This window comes from Paramacrobiotus metropolitanus, unplaced genomic scaffold (assembly GCF_019649055.1).
Source record: "Paramacrobiotus metropolitanus isolate TYO unplaced genomic scaffold, Prichtersi_v1.0 Parri_scaffold0000131, whole genome shotgun sequence".
Classification (NCBI taxonomy): domain Eukaryota; kingdom Metazoa; phylum Tardigrada; class Eutardigrada; order Parachela; family Macrobiotidae; genus Paramacrobiotus; species Paramacrobiotus metropolitanus.
This window is the reverse complement of record NW_026570351.1, coordinates 232211-249826: the sequence shown is the minus strand read 5'-3', so window position 1 is coordinate 249826 and position 17616 is coordinate 232211. Positions and strand designations below refer to the sequence as shown.

General features: G+C 43.8%; 2 protein-coding genes and 2 long non-coding RNA genes across 6 annotated transcripts; 2 read left to right on the top strand and 2 right to left on the bottom strand.

The window, feature by feature from the left end:
- Positions 1-68: 68 nt before the first annotated feature.
- On the bottom strand, positions 69-2839 carry LOC129598863 (uncharacterized). Its single transcript, XR_008691822.1, has 3 exons — positions 1777-2839; positions 971-1037; positions 69-908 (listed from the first exon to the last, which is right to left on the bottom strand). It is a non-coding gene; the product is annotated as an uncharacterized LOC129598863 (long non-coding RNA).
- Positions 2840-3018: 179 nt separating this feature from the next.
- Positions 3019-10182, top strand: LOC129598852 (uncharacterized). Of its 3 annotated transcripts, XR_008691819.1 has the most exons (7): positions 3019-3518; positions 3809-4190; positions 4627-4902; positions 5256-5487; positions 5547-5836; positions 9415-9555; positions 9677-10182. It is a non-coding gene; the product is annotated as an uncharacterized LOC129598852 (long non-coding RNA). The 3 variants fall into 3 exon arrangements; XR_008691818.1 differs by having other exon boundaries at positions 5547-5764; positions 9415-10182; XR_008691817.1 differs by having other exon boundaries at positions 9415-10182.
- LOC129598851 (uncharacterized) lies at positions 7488-10105 on the bottom strand. The gene is made up of 3 exons (XM_055496927.1): positions 9685-10105; positions 8703-9187; positions 7488-8052 (listed from the first exon to the last, which is right to left on the bottom strand). The coding sequence occupies exons 1-3, from the start codon at positions 10022-10024 to the stop codon at positions 7636-7638; spliced, it is 1242 nt and encodes a 413-aa protein (XP_055352902.1). The 5' UTR covers positions 10025-10105; the 3' UTR covers positions 7488-7635.
- Positions 10183-10246: 64 nt separating the features above from the next.
- Positions 10247-17534, top strand: LOC129598850 (putative E3 ubiquitin-protein ligase UBR7). Its single transcript, XM_055496925.1, has 9 exons — positions 10247-11178; positions 11974-12046; positions 12132-12192; positions 12934-13033; positions 14307-14573; positions 14989-15117; positions 15548-15725; positions 16343-16416; positions 17131-17534. Exons 1-9 carry the CDS (start codon positions 10609-10611, stop codon positions 17227-17229), a joined length of 1551 nt encoding a protein of 516 aa, XP_055352900.1. The 5' UTR covers positions 10247-10608; the 3' UTR covers positions 17230-17534.
- Positions 17535-17616: the final 82 nt, after the last annotated feature.

Sequence of the window (17616 nt, the reverse complement as noted above, 5' to 3'; positions counted from 1 at the left end):
GCCTAACTGCGCCCAACTAACACTTACTGCCAGCTCGTAGGAGGTGGGATTTAGAGTCAGGTGTATGTTATAAATATGCGCCCAACTGCGCCCAACCGACATTTACAGCTTGCTCGTAGGCGGTAGTATTTAGAATTGAATATTTGCAGAGATCCCGCCTGCCAGTTGGCCGCCTCCCGCGAGGTGGCCGCCCGTTAGGTGTTTGTTTTTACGTTAACGGCCTGCATTTCAGAAAGTCCCGAAGGTATTTCGCCCACACACAGCTGCCGCTTACAGGTGGCAAAAACAGCCTTTATTGCGATTTTTTCCCTACTAATAGCGAATTTTGCTAGCGCGCAAAAGGCCTACCGGTATGTTTCATCACTTTGCAATATCGGACATCACTATAGATGCACGTAGGACGAGGCTGATATACAGTTATACGCATGTGTTGTTAAATTTCCAGTTGCAGATGCTTCCCGTAGCGTATACTTTATCTCAGGAATGGACGTCGGCTGCCGTGCCACATACTGGCTTTGCGCCGACAGATGTGCGGTATCCTCCACAAACACTGCAACGCTTTTAACGGCGTGGCGCAGGGTTTTGACGATGTTCTAAAGGAGCGCAATTCTAGAAGCAGCGCATGGATGTCCTTCATCAAGATGGCCGGATTGTTCCGTACGCAGCTAGTCAGCCTGGTTTCTTTCTTGGCAGACAGAATGTCCTTCAGCTGCGCGGCACACACGTCCCGGTCATCCGGGGTCACTACGTCCTCCCGCAACGGGTCGATGGGTCGTTGAAATCGAAAATATCCCGGCGGGCCTCGGTCAGGACGAACGCGTGGACGGTACAGAGATGCTGAATGGTTTCTTCGCTAGAGCGGATGCGGGTCATTAAGTGGTCCTGAAACTGCATCTCATGCCCGAATTCTATAAAACAAGGAGACAGCTCTAAAGTTAACCGTGGAAGATGATTCGGTCGGTGGCCTTACCTGATCGAAGCGTGTTACCTGAGGGAGGCGGAGGAACTGATGGCACATGTTACAGTGTCGTTTAAACCTGTAAGCAGTCTGTCGTTTATTGCATGATCATACGTTAAACATGCACTTGACTAGATTTATTTGTGGTGCCCATAGCTAACGAACAAAACCTCATGGTTTATCCTATGGCGGAAGGAAATGACCGGGTACAGAGTGTGCAGCCTTACTTTAGTCGCTAACCGGACTTGCACCACTTGAGATCTGGCCGTCGCATTCCCCCTATAGGGCAGGCGACTATTCGGTTCACCAAACTGTGGTGTAAGTCCGTCTAATCGTAAGTAACTTACGTAGCCAGATGATGCGTACGTATTAATGAAAATTATTAACATATTGTGTACGAATTTTCCGGTAGGGTGAAATAAGGTGGCAAAAGGTTCAGATACAAACTATTACATGTACACGGAAAGTGACCTTATATGAATCAATCCTCTGAACCTACATGAATACGCTTCTCATATGGTGTTTTACACGGCATAAAAGTTCTGGCATTACGTTTGGAACTTAAGACCAGGTCTAAAAAATCTCAGAAATTAAAAAAGCATTTTTTTAAACTGTAAAGTTGCAGAGCTTTGCGAATGCACTTGAATCGAGTGGCTTTATCGTTCACCTCCTTTCATACTGCCCATTTTACAAGTCAAATATACTATACGTTCAAAGAGAGATAATATTCCATGCCATGCGGACTCATGCCATGCGGTAATTACAGCACATAAGTGTAACTAGAGTTCAGGCAAGCCACAGAATCAGATGTTTCTTACCCGTCCTAAAATAAATCCAAATGACCTCCAAAACGACTCAGCAAAACATTGCAGGTCGGTAGCATATCCGAAGGAAAAGGCATGAGCTGCATGACCATCGCGACGATCACCCGCCGCCAAATTGGCAGACGACACTGGCAGTGCCGCTTTAGCGAAGAATTACAGGTTCTTGACCTTTATCGCGCGGTACTCTGCTAGCATCAAAGCCATCTGATGCGGGTGAGCGATACACCGGAAGCATGTCACTGCCGGACGATAATAACGATTATGTGGACATGACTTCCGGACTGTTGACGGAATGGGATACTTCTGTTTTGTCGATTTGCCGAACAAACCATGCAGACAGGATTTCTGCGCCATGGGCTCTGCAATGATGATCTGGCGGTCGCGGATCGAACGCTCTGTTCAGAAGCCGAATGCTGAACCTCCGCTTGGTGGAACTTGAGAAGCCGTTCACATGTGCGTAGAGTGGAGACTGATTCCGCCACGATGCGTTTTTCTGTTAGTGTGGATTGCGAAGATTCCCGGATAAGTTGTAGATGCGGGTTGTTCGTAGACTGATACGGTTGCGATTTCTTCAGTTCCAAAGAGATGTCCTCCAGATAAAATTCGTCGATCTGGGTTTCAAAAACAGCGTAGATAGTGCAGCGTTTCAGCAAGAACAACGTAGACTGTACGGCGCGTTCTCGCCGCAGTATCTACGTTGTTCTTGCTGTCCGCTTGGATGCTGGAGTTTGTCCGATGCACCGGATAATTGACGGGACCAGATGTTGGATAAGACATAGGATAGTCTCTCACGGGACTGGACACTGCGACTCAAGTTGCTGTGAGAAGAATGAACTGCGCTAGGAGGGTTACTGGCAACACCGTCGGTTTCCGATGGGGTTTGGGTGGAGATCTTGGGGTTAGAAACGAAATTCTATTGAAAACAGTTATTGATATGCACCGAGAACTGGCACGCTTCAGCTAAACAATCCAGACTTCATCTATTTTTAAAAATTGCTTTGGAATTAGTTTGTTTCCAGATTGATGCAGCTATTAAAAATTTCAAGTTAAAAAAATACGTCTGACTCTATATAACCAAAGTACTGTGCTTAATTTCGAATCCATAGCCTAATGTTAGATACTCAACTAATGTTAAGCAGGGCCGCTGTGGCCTGTGAGGGTTGCCTAGCAAAACAGATATACATTCAGATTCGCATACGGCCTTTTTATACGCTCTTGCCATCGTGGACTACGCTGTATGTTTATACAACAACAACAGCAACAACAACAACAACAACATCGGGGAATATCCATACGACTCCTAGCTTTTATAGTGCGATTTGCTGTAAAAATCAGCAAGTTCTGAAGACTGGAGCGTAGTACTTGTATACGTTATGTGAAGCCTTTTTTGTAATACTCCCGGCGCCTTTGGAGGCGCTGCGCTTTGAGTATGATGGCAGCAGTTTATTCGTACCAACCAGTTATTTTCCAAGCAAAGCCATTGTGATGGGCGCACGCAAAATATCCAGTATACTTGTTCTGTCGCTGCTGTTTGCTGCTTTTGCTTACAACATCGTAAAAGTAAATTAATGCAGCGCGAGGTCGCATTTTCACGAAGTTGCACAAATAAGCTCCCCGATTGTAGCGACCTTTTCTTGCCGATCATCGCACATGCTGCATCGAATATCGCGTACCGTATGTGACTTTTCCATAAATCATACCCTGCGCTCCTGCGGCGCACGCAGAGAACGGATACAGTAAGAAAGTATAATAATAATTTAAAAGAACTGATCTTTGTGCATAATCTGAAGTAGCGCCTGTAGCGGCAAAATGGGATGATAGACAATCATGGCATAATTATCTTTTTTGTCGTGGCGGCGGACTTACGTACGGCTTGCAGTCATGGCGGCGTTTATGCTTGTCACATGAAATTTCGTGTGAAGAAGCAGCTACAGCTTACACACGTAGAACAGACTAAGTAGGGCCAGTTGACAATCTGGGTACTTAACTGCACCAATCAAAATAACGTACCTACTTCTCTTTGCAGACAAAGGACTCCCTTCCAACGGAACGAGCACCCCTTAAGCGCCTTCCTTTGGACTGCGATGCCGACCGGTTGCGCCAGCATGCACCCACCACGCCTGCTGTCCACCCACTGTCCTTGGGCGCCGCCCATGTCGATCTACCCGATGAGTTTCCGTGCCTGGCCCAGTCGCCGTGCATGCTCTGCAGACGCAGTCGCGCCTTTCCATGGATATTCTGTCTGTGCCCAGCAACGTGGGCCCCGAGACGGTCTCGCCGAACAACCACATCACGATGGTCAGCGATCCGCCGTACGGTCCACCTGAGACCTCCGTCATTCTGCTGGGCTATTTGACGGTTTTTGGCAGTATCCTGGTGATGATGTCGCTCCGCGTCGACAAACAACTGTGAGTACCTTTACCAATTACTTTCGCTTTTTGCATTTGCTGACATACTGATTGGGCTGGCGTCCATGCCCATGTGTACGTTGTACATCCACGCTCGGGCGTGACCTTCGGGGGCTTTTTGTATGTGACATGTGGTTGACGATGCGTTATCTGGTGAGTAATGCGTTGGAGCTCAGCTTATCGGTTATCCCACCGGACGTAGACGTGTCGCTGCTATGCCTTTCTGTCTAGTGCATGTCCCTATATACGAGTATATTACAAATATTTACTTCTCTTTTTCTTGCATGGCTTCGTATTCCGGTCACCAGCTACAGTATATTATGTACTCGTAGCAAATGAGCCGGCAATCCTGTTTGATTTTATCGTTTGGGAGGAAGTGAAAGAATCAAAGCTGGCAATCGTATTAAAGCTGGCAATAGAAAAAATTTCTTTACAGGATGTAAATACGGGTTGACCGGTTTATTACGACCTTAATCACAAGCCGACGGATGCTCCGAACTGGTGCCCAATGGTTCCAGGCGCTGCCGGAGGCGGCGGCAGCGGTGGAGTTCCAACGGCGGTGGAAGCGGCGCGGACGGGAGTGGTCCAGGTACTTCGGGCAGGGCTGCCGGTGGTGGCAGTTTGCGTGGTGGAGCCGGCAGTGCAGGTGGCGGAAGTGGGGCGGGCGGTGGTTCAACCGGGGGTGGTAGTGGAGATGGCAGCTCAGGTTCAGGTATTCGAGCGTTGCTTGTACTTTCATGTTTTACTGTTAAAAACCTTTTCGCTATATAACTGCATAAAATTTGCAAAGCTGCACTAGCATCTTCATCTAGACTCTAACGGGCGGCTGCTTGAGCGCAGTGTTTCTTTCGTGAAGTTACAAGGCATACGGACTGCACAATAGCAAAAATACTGTTTCCAGACAAAGCTTAATTGACGCATTTCATAAGTACAAGTACCGTTATTTTTGCTTAAGCTCTTCCACTTATATTATTATTTTTACTATTGCACGAATGAACAAAGTTGCTATAATTGTAGTCGTGTTTGTGAATACAGCACTTTATTGATCAGTTCTTGTGCTTGTAGATGGAAATGACAGTGATAAGCAGGAAACCGGCTCAAAGGGCACCATAGCAAGCGGCAAATGGGCACTCTGTTAATCCAGGAGTAACAACCATCGCCACATTTATTAAATTATGCAGAAATGTACACTTAAAGTGTCCGAAATATGAGACATATCCAAGTACTAATGGAGTCAGTGGTTCCGGTGCCAGTAGAGTCAGTTTGAACTGCAAAATGGCGGATATATGGAGATTGGGTACCACTAAAGCCAGCTATTACCGTGAAGCATAATTTGATAACTGCAAGTTTGAATAGATGAACTGATCCGTCTGAATCAGCCTGGTGAGCGGTGTTGGCGAAAGAATACACTATGCAATTTAACCTTTGAAGGACCAAAGCTGTTAAGGAAGGAGGTGTACGATGCCGGTGCTATTGGTGATTAGCCGGATGTGCGCGTGCGTCTTATTGCGTGCCAGCCGGAAGCCGGCAACAGGATGGCGCCAGTCGCGTGGATTTCTGATTCCAACCATTCGGTAGGATACCTAATTGACAGCTGCTTATCCGAGCGAGGTCATGTTTGCATATTTCCGGAAGAGAACTGTGGTGTACGTACCATAACAGTAGTATTGTTGTCAGTGTAGTATTACTGTACTTGTGTTATACTGAATATTATTATTCATTCATTCAGTAATCATACTAAAGAATGGTTAATTATTAACTAAAAAGTAGGGACTTTACAATGGCGTGAAGTTAGTCAATCGAACTCATAGTGTTTTGAGAGAGAGAGAGAGAAAGAAAGAACTGTTGCAATGGTGCGCACAAGGAATTGGCTACATTGTGGGGAACTATGGTGATCAGTGCGAGTACGGTCGGTTGATCTGCATTGAGTCATGGACTGATGCAAGGTTTCCGTCGGTTACAGTACATAACTTATATTTTGTCAAAATGCATAACGTACAACAAAGGAAGAAATTACTATTCTTAGGAAATTGTTATTTTCGCCACCCTGAGTTCCTCAAAGTACTTTTGTCTATTGACACCTTTCACCAACTTTTTGGATATTCGCACCACCTTATTTTAAGTATTTTTTACACCACTATTGGCCATTCACCACTTTATCAGTCGAAGCTTAGCGAAGTTCTTCTATGTCAACGCTAACGCTTTGTCTATGTCAACGGAAAATGCGGTGCCTGTGAGTCGTCACCGCCGATGTGCCCGTATGCAGGCATGCGTGATGGCCCCTACATACAATACACTGACACAGGCCACATGTAACTCGAGAGTCGAGGAGCCAGTGCGTCGGCCATCGCCGGTCATTACATGCACGTATTCACGGCAACGTTTGCTACCGAATGCGCTGTGAACTTTTCGGATTTAAAAATGTTGTTGACAGGTTTTAAAAGGTCACCGGTTTACTTAAAAATCGGCGTTCTCGTGAAAACCCTCCATGTTACTAATATGATAAAATGGTTATCGTTTTTGGTAAAGTTAGCAATGGGGTGCTGCAAAAACGTCCGTGGGGACGTTTTTACAAGTCACAGGCGATGGTTTTTCTGCCATTATTAGAATGTTAGTCCATAATAAATAGTTTGAAATACTACGAATATGAAAGTTTCTGCTTAACATTTTCAAATTTCTATCGTAACTGGATGTTACGAACGGCTACCGATCACTTCGGCCGTTTTCATTTCGGCCACGTTCGTTTCAGTTCAGCCGAAGTTTTTCGGCCGCAATACTGTAGCCACTGGATGTAGTGCGACACTGCGACTACCAGTACAGAGTTAGGTGTACGGAAATTAACGCACACGCTGTTCGGTGATCTACGTAACATGTGCGACGCCCGACAGGGGAAGGCAGCGGCCGGATCAAAAAGTGGTAGCTGGTAACCGACTCTGTCTCGGCAACATTGCCTTCTTTTGCGCTGTAAACGTACCGACTTTTCTGATGGTTTGTACTTTGTAGCCATTGCCTATTCGGTTTCGATTTGCTGCATTTTCAATATTTGGTCACGAAAATTTTTAGTAAGCAGAGTTAAATTACAGTGTGTGAGCCATAACGCGCTCCGAGCCAAATGGCTGACAGTTGGCATTTAAGGCAGTTGAGTTTAAGAAACTGTTGGCAAATTATTCATTTAACGCGATTAACAATTACTCCAGAATTAGTATATGGCTATATGCTAACTAATTCTGGTGTAATTATTGATCCTATTGAATTAATTATTTTCCAACAGCTTCTTAGTTTCAAGTGAAATAATCAGTAAAAATACTAGAAAATCCTGGCTTTTTTATTTTGAAACTATACGATCGTCACATCAAAAGTACCTGACCACCTTGCAGCGCTTGCAAAGTGGTCTGCAAACAAAAGCCTGTATAGAAATGATATACAAAAATCCACGAGAACAGCGTCACAGTTCCTCCCGTTTCGGCTGCGATGCCGCGACGACCCCGTCGAGCATGGCCGTGGCCAGCATGACGTCATTGATATCCCGGTGCTCCGTGTACGTCTTCCCCTTCCGGTTGACGTCCTGCGTCCAGAACCCGACGATCTTCTCGCGAACGTAATCGAAAGCGGCGATATCGTTCAGGGCCTTCTTGGCCGCATCGCTGCCGGCAAACTGCGGTTCTTCCCACAGCGCCTTCACGACGTTCATCCCGATGGCCAGACCCAGTTCCCGGAACGCCAAGCGGTAATTGGCCGATTCCTTCTCGTCGAACTCGCAGTGGGCGAACGCTTTCAGACCGGATAGGGAGCACGATAAGAGGCGGTCCAGTAAGGCGGAGGTGGTGGCGATGCGCAGTTGCGATGTGCCGGCGGAAATCTCCTGCAAATTGGTAATTTCATCACTTACGGATTAATCCCGCTGCGTACTTTCGGAAAAAAGAAAAAAACGAATGCCCTAATTAGCAGGATAAATGGCAGACCCGTGCTACGAGGCTTTCCATAAGTACGGAGTTGGCCCTTTTTTTAACAGTTACTCACAATACAAAAAAGTGCTAAGTTGGTTCGACAACCCAATACCACACACAACATAAGCAACAGCGGCACGGTCTTCTTGTGCTCCGTAGTGATTTCACTGGCACATGATGGTCATCACTGGTTTGTTCAGGGTGTCATATAATATTTTCCCCACATAATCCACTAAACAATTCCATGTACGCTTTAAACTGGATAGTGGCGGGCGGCGGGCTGAGTGGATACACCTACTGATCAAACTTCTGTACCAGTACAAGTTTATCAGAATTGATTGTAGTGTAAGGGCCAAAAGCCGCGGCGTCTCTTGTTCGAGTTTGGTAACTATTTCAACAGTTCAAATTAATAAAATTAATCATGCTAATTTCGGCAGGAAGATAGAAAGCTTTTTAATTTTTCTAAATTTTCTTTCTAAACTTTCTTTTCTTTTTAATTTTTCTTAGTTTTTACTCGAATAATTTCAGCAGAAATAGCTGGAGAAACTCGTTCGTCTTTCGCTACCTGTCGTCCTCGGCGTATCAGCTCCTCCACGCGTCCCGCATCCACCAACAACCCACCCAGCCCCAACGCATCCGTTGTAGTGAACTGCCCATCCTGCACCATCTCCAGATAATCCCGCACCACCTCCTCCAACTCCGGGCCGGTCGCCTGCCCACCCACCTCCCGCGCCGTCTCCTGCAGCTGCATGGCGGTGATCAGCCCGTCCAGGGGATCGTGGTGGCCTTGGGATTCGACTAACGGTCGCGAGAGATCAACGCTCATCTTCCAGTACATCCGTTTCTGCCGGGCGCCGTAGGTAAATTTCCGGTGGGCGGTGGCGGCCAGTTCCCGGGCCCATAGGTTGAGGGTGGGTTGGTGGAGGCAGCGGGCGGCGTGGTCCAGCGCCCACATCCATTTGGTCAGGTAGTGGAAGTACTGACCGTCGCGGTCCCATTCCAAGTCGCGGTCGTATGGGTCCGATGGCTGGCGCTCGTCCAGCTTCTTCCCTACACATTAAATTAAAAACGCAATTAAAAACCACAGAGGTCTTCATTAATTTGTACTTCTCACTAGCCTGCTACAATACCACCATTCCCTTGAAATTTGCTTAATATAATTTCGCCAATATAACAACTACTAACAGTATTACAAACTTACAACTGTATGAAAACGACAGCAGAAAAAATAAAAACAAATGCGCAAATATAACGGAGATTTTGGCGTTTTTCCGTAGATAAACGGCTGTCTACGCGCGCACCCGCTCTGGGGCGACTACTTGGTGTGAACTACCAGTCTGCTGCTGTCGACGGCTGTCGACTGGAAACGAAAGTTTGCAATATTTTTCTCCATGCTGCAGCGATCTAACAACTGCACAGTACACTGATTTTTTTTATTAGAAAAAAAGGATCATTAAAAACTACAAGAGTAAATTCGGTAGTTAGTTATTTCCGCACTTATCACTGCATTTTCATCAGCTCTGTGTTGACACTCGACAGCCTCATACCGATACGAAGGCCTCCCAGCGTAGGATGATCGTCGCTGGCGCCATCCAAATATTTTTCCGGATATTTCTCGGAACGCTGACGCGCAAGGACTTGGTGCACATGCTGGATAATAGCCTGGGCTGAATCCGGTTTCTGCAGAGCGAGGAAGTTCATGACAGCGAAGGAGTCCGTCCAGAGATAGCGCGGGAGCCCCGGGGTGGTTGCGCTGGCGACAGCGCCTGTACGCTGCACGTAGCTTTCCATCAGTTGCAGCGCGAGAGATTTGCTCATTATGGCGGTTATGCGCGATGAACAGGAGAATAAAATTTTAAATATACACAGGAAAAATGATGCATTCATGCACTAAAACTTAGCAGCCAGAACAAGGATAAAACAGCGCATTTTTCTCCCGAAAAAATTTCACTAACCAAAATAACTGGGATTTTCCAGCGCTCTGAATAGCCGCATAATTGTCACCGGAAGTGGTGGATTGCGGCGAAGGTTCACACTTGTACGAACACCCAACATTATTATAGGAGGAACAGCCCGTGCACCCCCCCATTTGTAGGCTCAGCTCGGCAAGACGAAATGAGCGCCGAGACGCTTGCTCGCAGTCTGCTCTACTGCATGCATTTTCTGAATGCCTCTTTTTGAGTTTTAAGCAGCTTTAGCTTGCGTTTTTTAATTTGGCCTTTTGGCTTTTTATATAGTAATTCATTTTGTTATTCATTATTGTATTCCAGTATTTGATAAAATTGGAAGTACCACTTTGTGACATTCTTTCTGCATGTACATATTCCCCATTTTTGTTGTATTCTGAAATCGTAGCAGAAGAGAACAGACACCCCTAACTGGCCTAACAGCCACGAATCATCGCTGAGTTTTCATTTACACTTAAGCATTCTCGGTTTTTCTTCGGCTGTTCTCGCTTTCCACGGCAAAAGATGGACGGCGCTGATGCAAATCCTGACGTTCCGCAAGAACCCCATCAGCGTGAAGATCCTGCCTCTGTTGTGGAGAACACCGCCAGCCCCTCCAACAACCCGAAAACAGGAGAGGAAAGCAGTGAACCACCTGTGTCGGGTTCCTCAACGCTTGCTGCGACCAGTTCCAAACGTCCGCATTCCCCGTCCCCCACACCCTCCACCAGCCACGAAAACCTGCGTAAAATGCAAAAGACATCGGAATCCATCGTCAGCTCCTCGACGGTGGAGGCCTCCCAACCGGGAACGGCGGGACAGGCTTCGGGATCCCAGGAGGCGCGGGGTGCCGTCAATCATTTCCCCAAAGTCACCCTGGCGCCCAGCGTCAACGGGGAGGCCGTGAAGAAGTACTGCATTTCGGCTTTGGCCGGGGAGATCATCGGACAGTGTATCGCCGAGACCAAGGGGGGTGTGGTCGTGGAGGCGGAGGGGGCCGAGGGGGAGGAGAGCAGTCTGATGGATTCCGAGGACGAGGACGCGGTGGCCGCGGTGCTAGGGGGTAGTAGTGAGGATGAGTGCAGTTATTCCAAGGTGAGACTCGCAAAAGACCGGTTTTCGGTGAAATTTTTGTTCTAGTTTTTTAACAATGTTTGGACCGAAAGCAGTTGCGTAAATGCAAATTAATCTGCATTAACAACTGTTTTAACTTATGATTATTCGCCGCTTTTATAGTTTTATAGCATAATTATAATATCGGAAAAAAATAAAATGTGGTCCAGTACTGCTGAAAGTGTAGTATTATAGTTTTCTGTAATTACTAACTTGGAATTAAGATTAGGTATTTTAAAAAAATATATTTCTCTAATCAGTGATCATCCGCGGAATTTCGTTTTCTTGTTTTGTTTTGCATTATTTTGTAAATAAATTGTAGTACGCATTCTTCTCCGTCGTGTCACTCTTGTGTACTATGAAATTGACAATTTCGTCACAAGTTTCTTTTTTGTCGCTCACAATGTCGGCCCGGAAATGTCTCGAGCATTTCATAAAATTCCAGTATCGTAGTGAGCCGTAGAACAGTGGATATTCTCACTAGCGCATACTTCCATACATTTTCAGACTAATTTCAGTATAATGAATATTGTTGCGTTAATTTTGACGGTATTTTTAAATAGTATAAGAGTATCGGTTTTTCTGTTTGTCTTACCCGCTCCATGGTTTGTTGTTCTTGTTGTACATGCACGGTACACTGCACCAAATCCAGGTCCTTAATCATAGCGTGTGCAGTATTTTTCACTTTTTAATGACGTTTTTTGCGCCACACATTTTATTTTTATATTTATTTCGTGTTGATGTTGTTGACAGAAATTCCTTGTCGTATTTATTTAGGGTTATGTGAAACGACAAGCGCTGTACTCGTGTCTGACTTGCCAAAAAGCGTCGGGAGAAGTTGCCGGAATCTGTAAGATACTACGCTCTGTTGAAGTGTCTTATTGGTTCTCACATTGTCGCGATATTCCATTAACATATTGGATAATATTCGCCAGGTTTGGCGTGCTCCTATGCGTGCCATGAAGATCATGATCTCGTGGAATTGTACACAAAACGGTAAGGAGAACGTGATGGAAGGCATGGGTGGTAACAGAGAAATGCGTTTTTGAAATTTTATTCACAACAGCGGTGTAAATATCGACCATTATTTTGCTCGTGATATTTGAAAAAAAAGCTGTTTGTGACGGACCTGTATCGTGAAAAACTAATGCAAACATTCAGTAGCTGTTGTCATTTACATTTTGGAATTGACATTTTGAATATAAAGAAAATATTTCAATAAAGCCATCAACAGTTTAACAGTTACTATCGTGAGTTTGGATTTAACACAATTCGTCACCATAAAAATTGTCTGGGATGCTTTCGGTTAATTAATTACTTTGCGATTATCCCGGTAGTTTCTTTCATTTGCCATACCCGCGCAAATTCTAGCCAGTTTTTCACGATAACCGCAAATGTTATCTCTGGGGTATAATAAGCATTCTGTGCCGCAGTGTTCGCGTATAGACTTAATTTGGAAGCATTATTAATGGGGAAATTGTAACGCTGCATTATCGGCGGAATATGAGAATTCAGGCAATAATGCTCGCTTCGTAAAATGATTTGTTTTGCCTTTGCGACTTTTTCTCGTATGATCAAGCTGAAGGGCCGAAAGTTTTCTCGTATGATCAAGCTGAAGGGCCCTGCTTTTGGCTGTTCATTACTTTAATGTTGTACTGGACTTGTAGTAACGAAATTCACACAATTATCGAGTTTTGGGGAATTTCTTTTGATATTCTGTGTGCTGTATTTTTGTAGTAATTTCCGTTGTGACTGTGGTAATTCGCGATTCTCTGGTGTGGCCTGCAAGCTGATTCCGGAGAAGGACGCCATCAACGAGCAGAACCAGTATAATCAGGCAAGTAACAGTTAATTGTTCAGATTTTTGGCGATCAGTGGTTTTACCTTGCCATCTCTGTGTGTCTTTCCTGTTTTGACTTTCTTCTTATTTTGCCTAAATTCTTAACATTTCACGCATATTTTGTCAGTCTATATTTTTATGAAACGCGCGTGCTCGTATTGGTTATTTCTCGGGATCATGCTTTACTTTTAATCGGTTGATTTATAATAGAATCAACGCTTACTTTTGGGGCAACTAAATTTTTTTTAATTTGTGCGAATTTTGTTGGTTTGTGTTGATAAATTTTATTCTTGCCCGTTTATGCGAAAAACGAGCTGTTGAAGTGTTATTTTAAAATCAGATCTTTTTAAAAAAATCTGTAAGCGAATTAGGGTTTTTCCTATAATGTACGCAACGATTGCATGATCGGTGAGTATTCTGTGCCAGTGCACTACGATGTTGTTGTATACTGTCACTGTGATACGCAGACTACGCATTTATACTGTAATGTTGTTCCAATAGGAGCGCTTATGAATGCTAGTGAAAATGCATAATATACTCATAATTTTTCGAATTTCCAAAAATTGATTTGCAGTAGAATTCAAGAAAAACCGTCAAAGAAAAATTGTATTATTTAATTACGTATTGCTGATTTTGTTTTAATAAATTTTATTTGTGTTGATAGAATTTCAGCAACGCGTACTGCGTGTGCCATCGACCGTATCCGGATCCCAGGAGCCGGCCAATTTCTGCGGCGTCAGGTGCAATCGTCTGCGAGGACTGGCTGCATTTGGCGCACGTGCTTCAGCGATGTGGAATTGCTGGCTTGAAACATTTTGGTTGAGTTCAACGCTTGGGGCAACTAAATTTTTTTTAATTTGTGCGAATTTTGTTGGTTTGTGTTGATAAATTTATTCTTGCCCGTTTATGCGAAAAACGAGCTGTTGAAGTGTTATTTTAAAATCAGATCTTTTTAAAAAAATCTGTAAGCGAATTAGGGTTTTTCCTATAATGTACGCAACGATTGCATGATCGGTGAGTATTCTGTGCCAGTGCACTACGATGTTGTTGTATACTGTCACTGTGATACGCAGACTACGCATTTATACTGTAATGTTGTTCCAATAGGAGCGCTTATGAATGCTAGTGAAAATGCATAATATACTCATAATTTTTCGAATTTCCAAAAATTGATTTGCAGTAGAATTCAAGAAAAACCGTCAAAGAAAAATTGTATTATTTAATTACGTATTGCTGATTTTGTTTTAATAAATTTTATTTGTGTTGATAGAATTTCAGCAACGCGTACTGCGTGTGCCATCGACCGTATCCGGATCCCCAGGAGCCGGCCAATTTCTGCGGCGTCCAGGTGCAGTGCATCGTCTGCGAGGACTGGCTGCATTTGGCGCACGTGCTGAAGGACATCAGCGATGTGGAGGAGAAGCTGAAGGTGCCGCGCTCGCTGATCTGCTTGCAGTGTCTGCAGAAACACAAATTCCTCGGGCATTATCTCCTGGCCGAGACGGCGCTGGACTACCAGTTTGAACCGCTCGATCCCGTAAGTGAATGAGCACTACAAACCCTCGTTATTGCAAATTTCAAGCGAAACGAAGGTTTAATTTTATTAAATGTTACGCGTAAAAAGCTGTGTATAATATTATAAGCAACGCTTTTAAATAGTTTTAAGTTTTCTCTTATAAATGTCTGGAAAATATGATTATTACCTAATGACGATAAAAACTGAAGAAAACTGAAGGCTTTTTAAAAGCGTTTATTGATAATGTGAAAATTGGTAATGGAAATTTTAGCGGATGCTGTAAGCGAGAAATATTGGATTGTTTTATAGTTTTTAAATTTCGCTTTATACGGATTACGGAGAGACTAAAATAGCCAGAAGTGAAAACTGCGTCACGGCGCAGCGGATGCGCAAGAAAAGGAATAAACTGAATAATTTTTATATGAATCTTCTGCAGAAATACCAGATTGATGGCTGTGCGCTGAAATACGTGGAGAAAATGTATCCGGACATCAGTGCGATCGACGAAGCGGCGTGGACGCCCATCGAATGGTACGAGAATCTCTGCCGCTGTCCTCCTTGCCAGGTATTGCATATTATGTGCTTTTTTTCTTTCATCTAACTACCGAAGAAGCCGCAATGATTGAATACTCGTACTGTCCGTACCGATAAAGGTTGATGTTTTAAACTATGAATGAAGTTGCTTTCGTTGCGCCTATGTTACAGTGTATTGCATAAAGGGCCGAAATCTGTTCTAGAGATGTAATTGTAGTGCAGTGGTCTATTATGTAGTGTGTGTCGTAAGAAGCATTAAACGTGCGCTTGTTGATAGTAGAGAGAATTCGCATTTCTTTTCGAAACAGTGGTTAGTGATTTTTCTAAATTGGTTTTTCGTTGTCCAGTTACAACGGTTATCTGCATAATTTTCCTATAATTTTTTTAAAAAATATTTGTTCGTGTATCCAGTGCGTTTTGCGTTGCGAATTGCCTCGCAGATATGCTGTGTTTTCGCGCAGGAACTGTACAAGAAAGAAGAGGTGGAGTTTCTGATGGATGGAGATGATTCGGCCGGGGAGTACGAGGCTAAAGGACGCGAGAAGATCCAGGAGGAGAAAGGCCGGCTGGATAATGTCGATCACACGCAGTTCCTCATGGGCGAGCTGGATCGCTACGGGCAGATTGAGTTCGCCAACCGTAAGTGAATACATTAGCCTAGCTGCATCTGCTGTGCCGTTGTTCCGTTGTCTTTGAGCATTTTCACATTAATTTGCAAATGATCATATCAACAGTACGATCAGCGTTTTAAACGCAATTTTTAATATTGCACTGCTGAATTTTTTCCGTCGACGTGCTGGATATTTCGTGGAGGCAGTACGGATGGAGACAGTGAAAGTCGTAGAATAATGGCAGCACGCAATAGGCGCTCATCGGTGTTAGTTGTTGTATGGCCAAAAGAAATATAAGATTGTGTGAGTTTAATTGGTTACGGATTTCTGGAGAACGGAAATTTTTAGACTGAATGAACAGTTTTGAGATTTTTTTAATAAGGAAATTTGCAGTAATTTTTATGACACTTTAGAGTGTTTCTTAAACAAACAGAGAAAATATGCGAAAGCGTCAGCTGTGTATAAAATTTAAATAGAAGGATAAGTAAAAGGGCTTTGTGGTATCGATACTGCAGGAAGGCGAAAGAGAAGCAAGCGCTATGAGGATATCCAGTTCTAGCAATCGTTTAATCGTACATAAAGGCTGTGCATTAACTCAGGCATATTTATTTTTTAATTGTCAGAACAAATTTTTTGTTTGATTAGGCGTGGCTCAGATGCGGCAGGAGTTGAAGGATGGCATGCAGTCACTGGCGCGGGAAATGTCGGAAAAAGGCCAGGTGAGACGTCGTAAATGTGTAGCTAACCAATATTCACACTGCCGTCAATAAAATTTGTTTTAGTGGGAATTCAGTACTTACGAAAGTGATTGTAAAATTAATCATAGTATAAATTCAATAATAAAAGTCATGTATTCATAACAGAAATTCAGAAATGTATGTTTTTTTCTTGCTTATTGTGGAGAATAATTAAGTGGAAGTCAGGCGTGAGCGTGGATTTAGCTATTTACGAATTTCCAGTTTTTTCGACAATGATTTGCATAGTCTCGAGATTTTCTGGTGATAATTTTTTTAAAAATCTGTGACGTGCTAGTTGTCTGTTTGTGCCTTTGCGGCGCTCTGTAGAGAGTTTCTTAAAGTACATGATGTCCGGTATTTCGAGTACCGGTCCATATAAATTTCGACGGGAGCAAAGTTCCAGCGTTCTCTCGATAATTAATACACTACCGCTGGAAAAAATTGTATTTACAGTAATTGTACAATACAATAGTAATTTGGTGAAACGTTTAGAGCAATTCTAACTGTTATGGCTTGTTCTTGTATAAATTGAAGCAAGTTGCTGTGTACTGGTTCATGAGATTTATCTGTAAATAAATAACATGGTAATAAATAATATTTTTCTAATTTAATAAAATGACAGTTATGAACTTATACGCAAAATTAAAACCAGTTGAATTAAATTGCACGCATGATGATTTGATTTGAATTGCTCAGGCGGAAGTGCAGGCGGCGGATGTGATGCGGCTGTTCGAGCGGCTGCAGGAGGAGCGCAAGAAGAAACGCCAGGACAACCAGTCACCGGCCGGTTTGTGATGTTTCCGCCGTTTTATGGGATGGTTTCTGCACTGTTTTGCTGTCGCTTCGTTGCACTTCATCCGTTTGTTTTTGTTAATTTTTTATCGCTGTACAGAAATGAATAAGTGATTGTGTTGAATGCGATGCTGGAATGGTATTTCAATTGGGAATGTGAAATCGTTTTTTAATCACGGGCGTAGCGGTCCGTTTTTTTGCTGCGTTATTCCAGTTTTCGATGCATGATAATGATAAAATTTGGACAGGCTTTTTATGTAAAATGTTGCTGATGGATTGCAAAACGGACTACCAAAAAAATTAACAAATCCTTGCCCACAGAAATAGAAAAAAGTTTCACACTGCACGTAACTCATATTCAGCATAGAACACGTTACTGTTAGTTTTATA

Bases quoted from the DNA above. Each gene is read 5' to 3' on its own strand.
- LOC129598850 (XM_055496925.1), top strand. From the start codon at position 10,609: ATGGACGGCGCTGATGCAAATCCTGACGTTCCGCAAGAACCCCATCAG. The intron at 13,034-14,306 runs GCAAGTAACAGT...TTGTGTTGATAG, and splicing joins AGCAGAACCAGTATAATCAG to AATTTCAGCAACGCGTACTG. The intron at 15,118-15,547 runs GTATTGCATATT...GTTTTCGCGCAG, and splicing joins GCCGCTGTCCTCCTTGCCAG to GAACTGTACAAGAAAGAAGA.
- LOC129598851 (XM_055496927.1), bottom strand. From the start codon at position 10,024: ATGAATGCATCATTTTTCCTGTGTATATTTAAAATTTTATTCTCCTGT. The intron at 9,188-9,684 runs GTATGAGGCTGT...TTTAATGTGTAG, and splicing joins GCTGGGAGGCCTTCGTATCG to GGAAGAAGCTGGACGAGCGC. The intron at 8,053-8,702 runs GTAGCGAAAGAC...ACCAATTTGCAG, and splicing joins TGATACGCCGAGGACGACAG to GAGATTTCCGCCGGCACATC.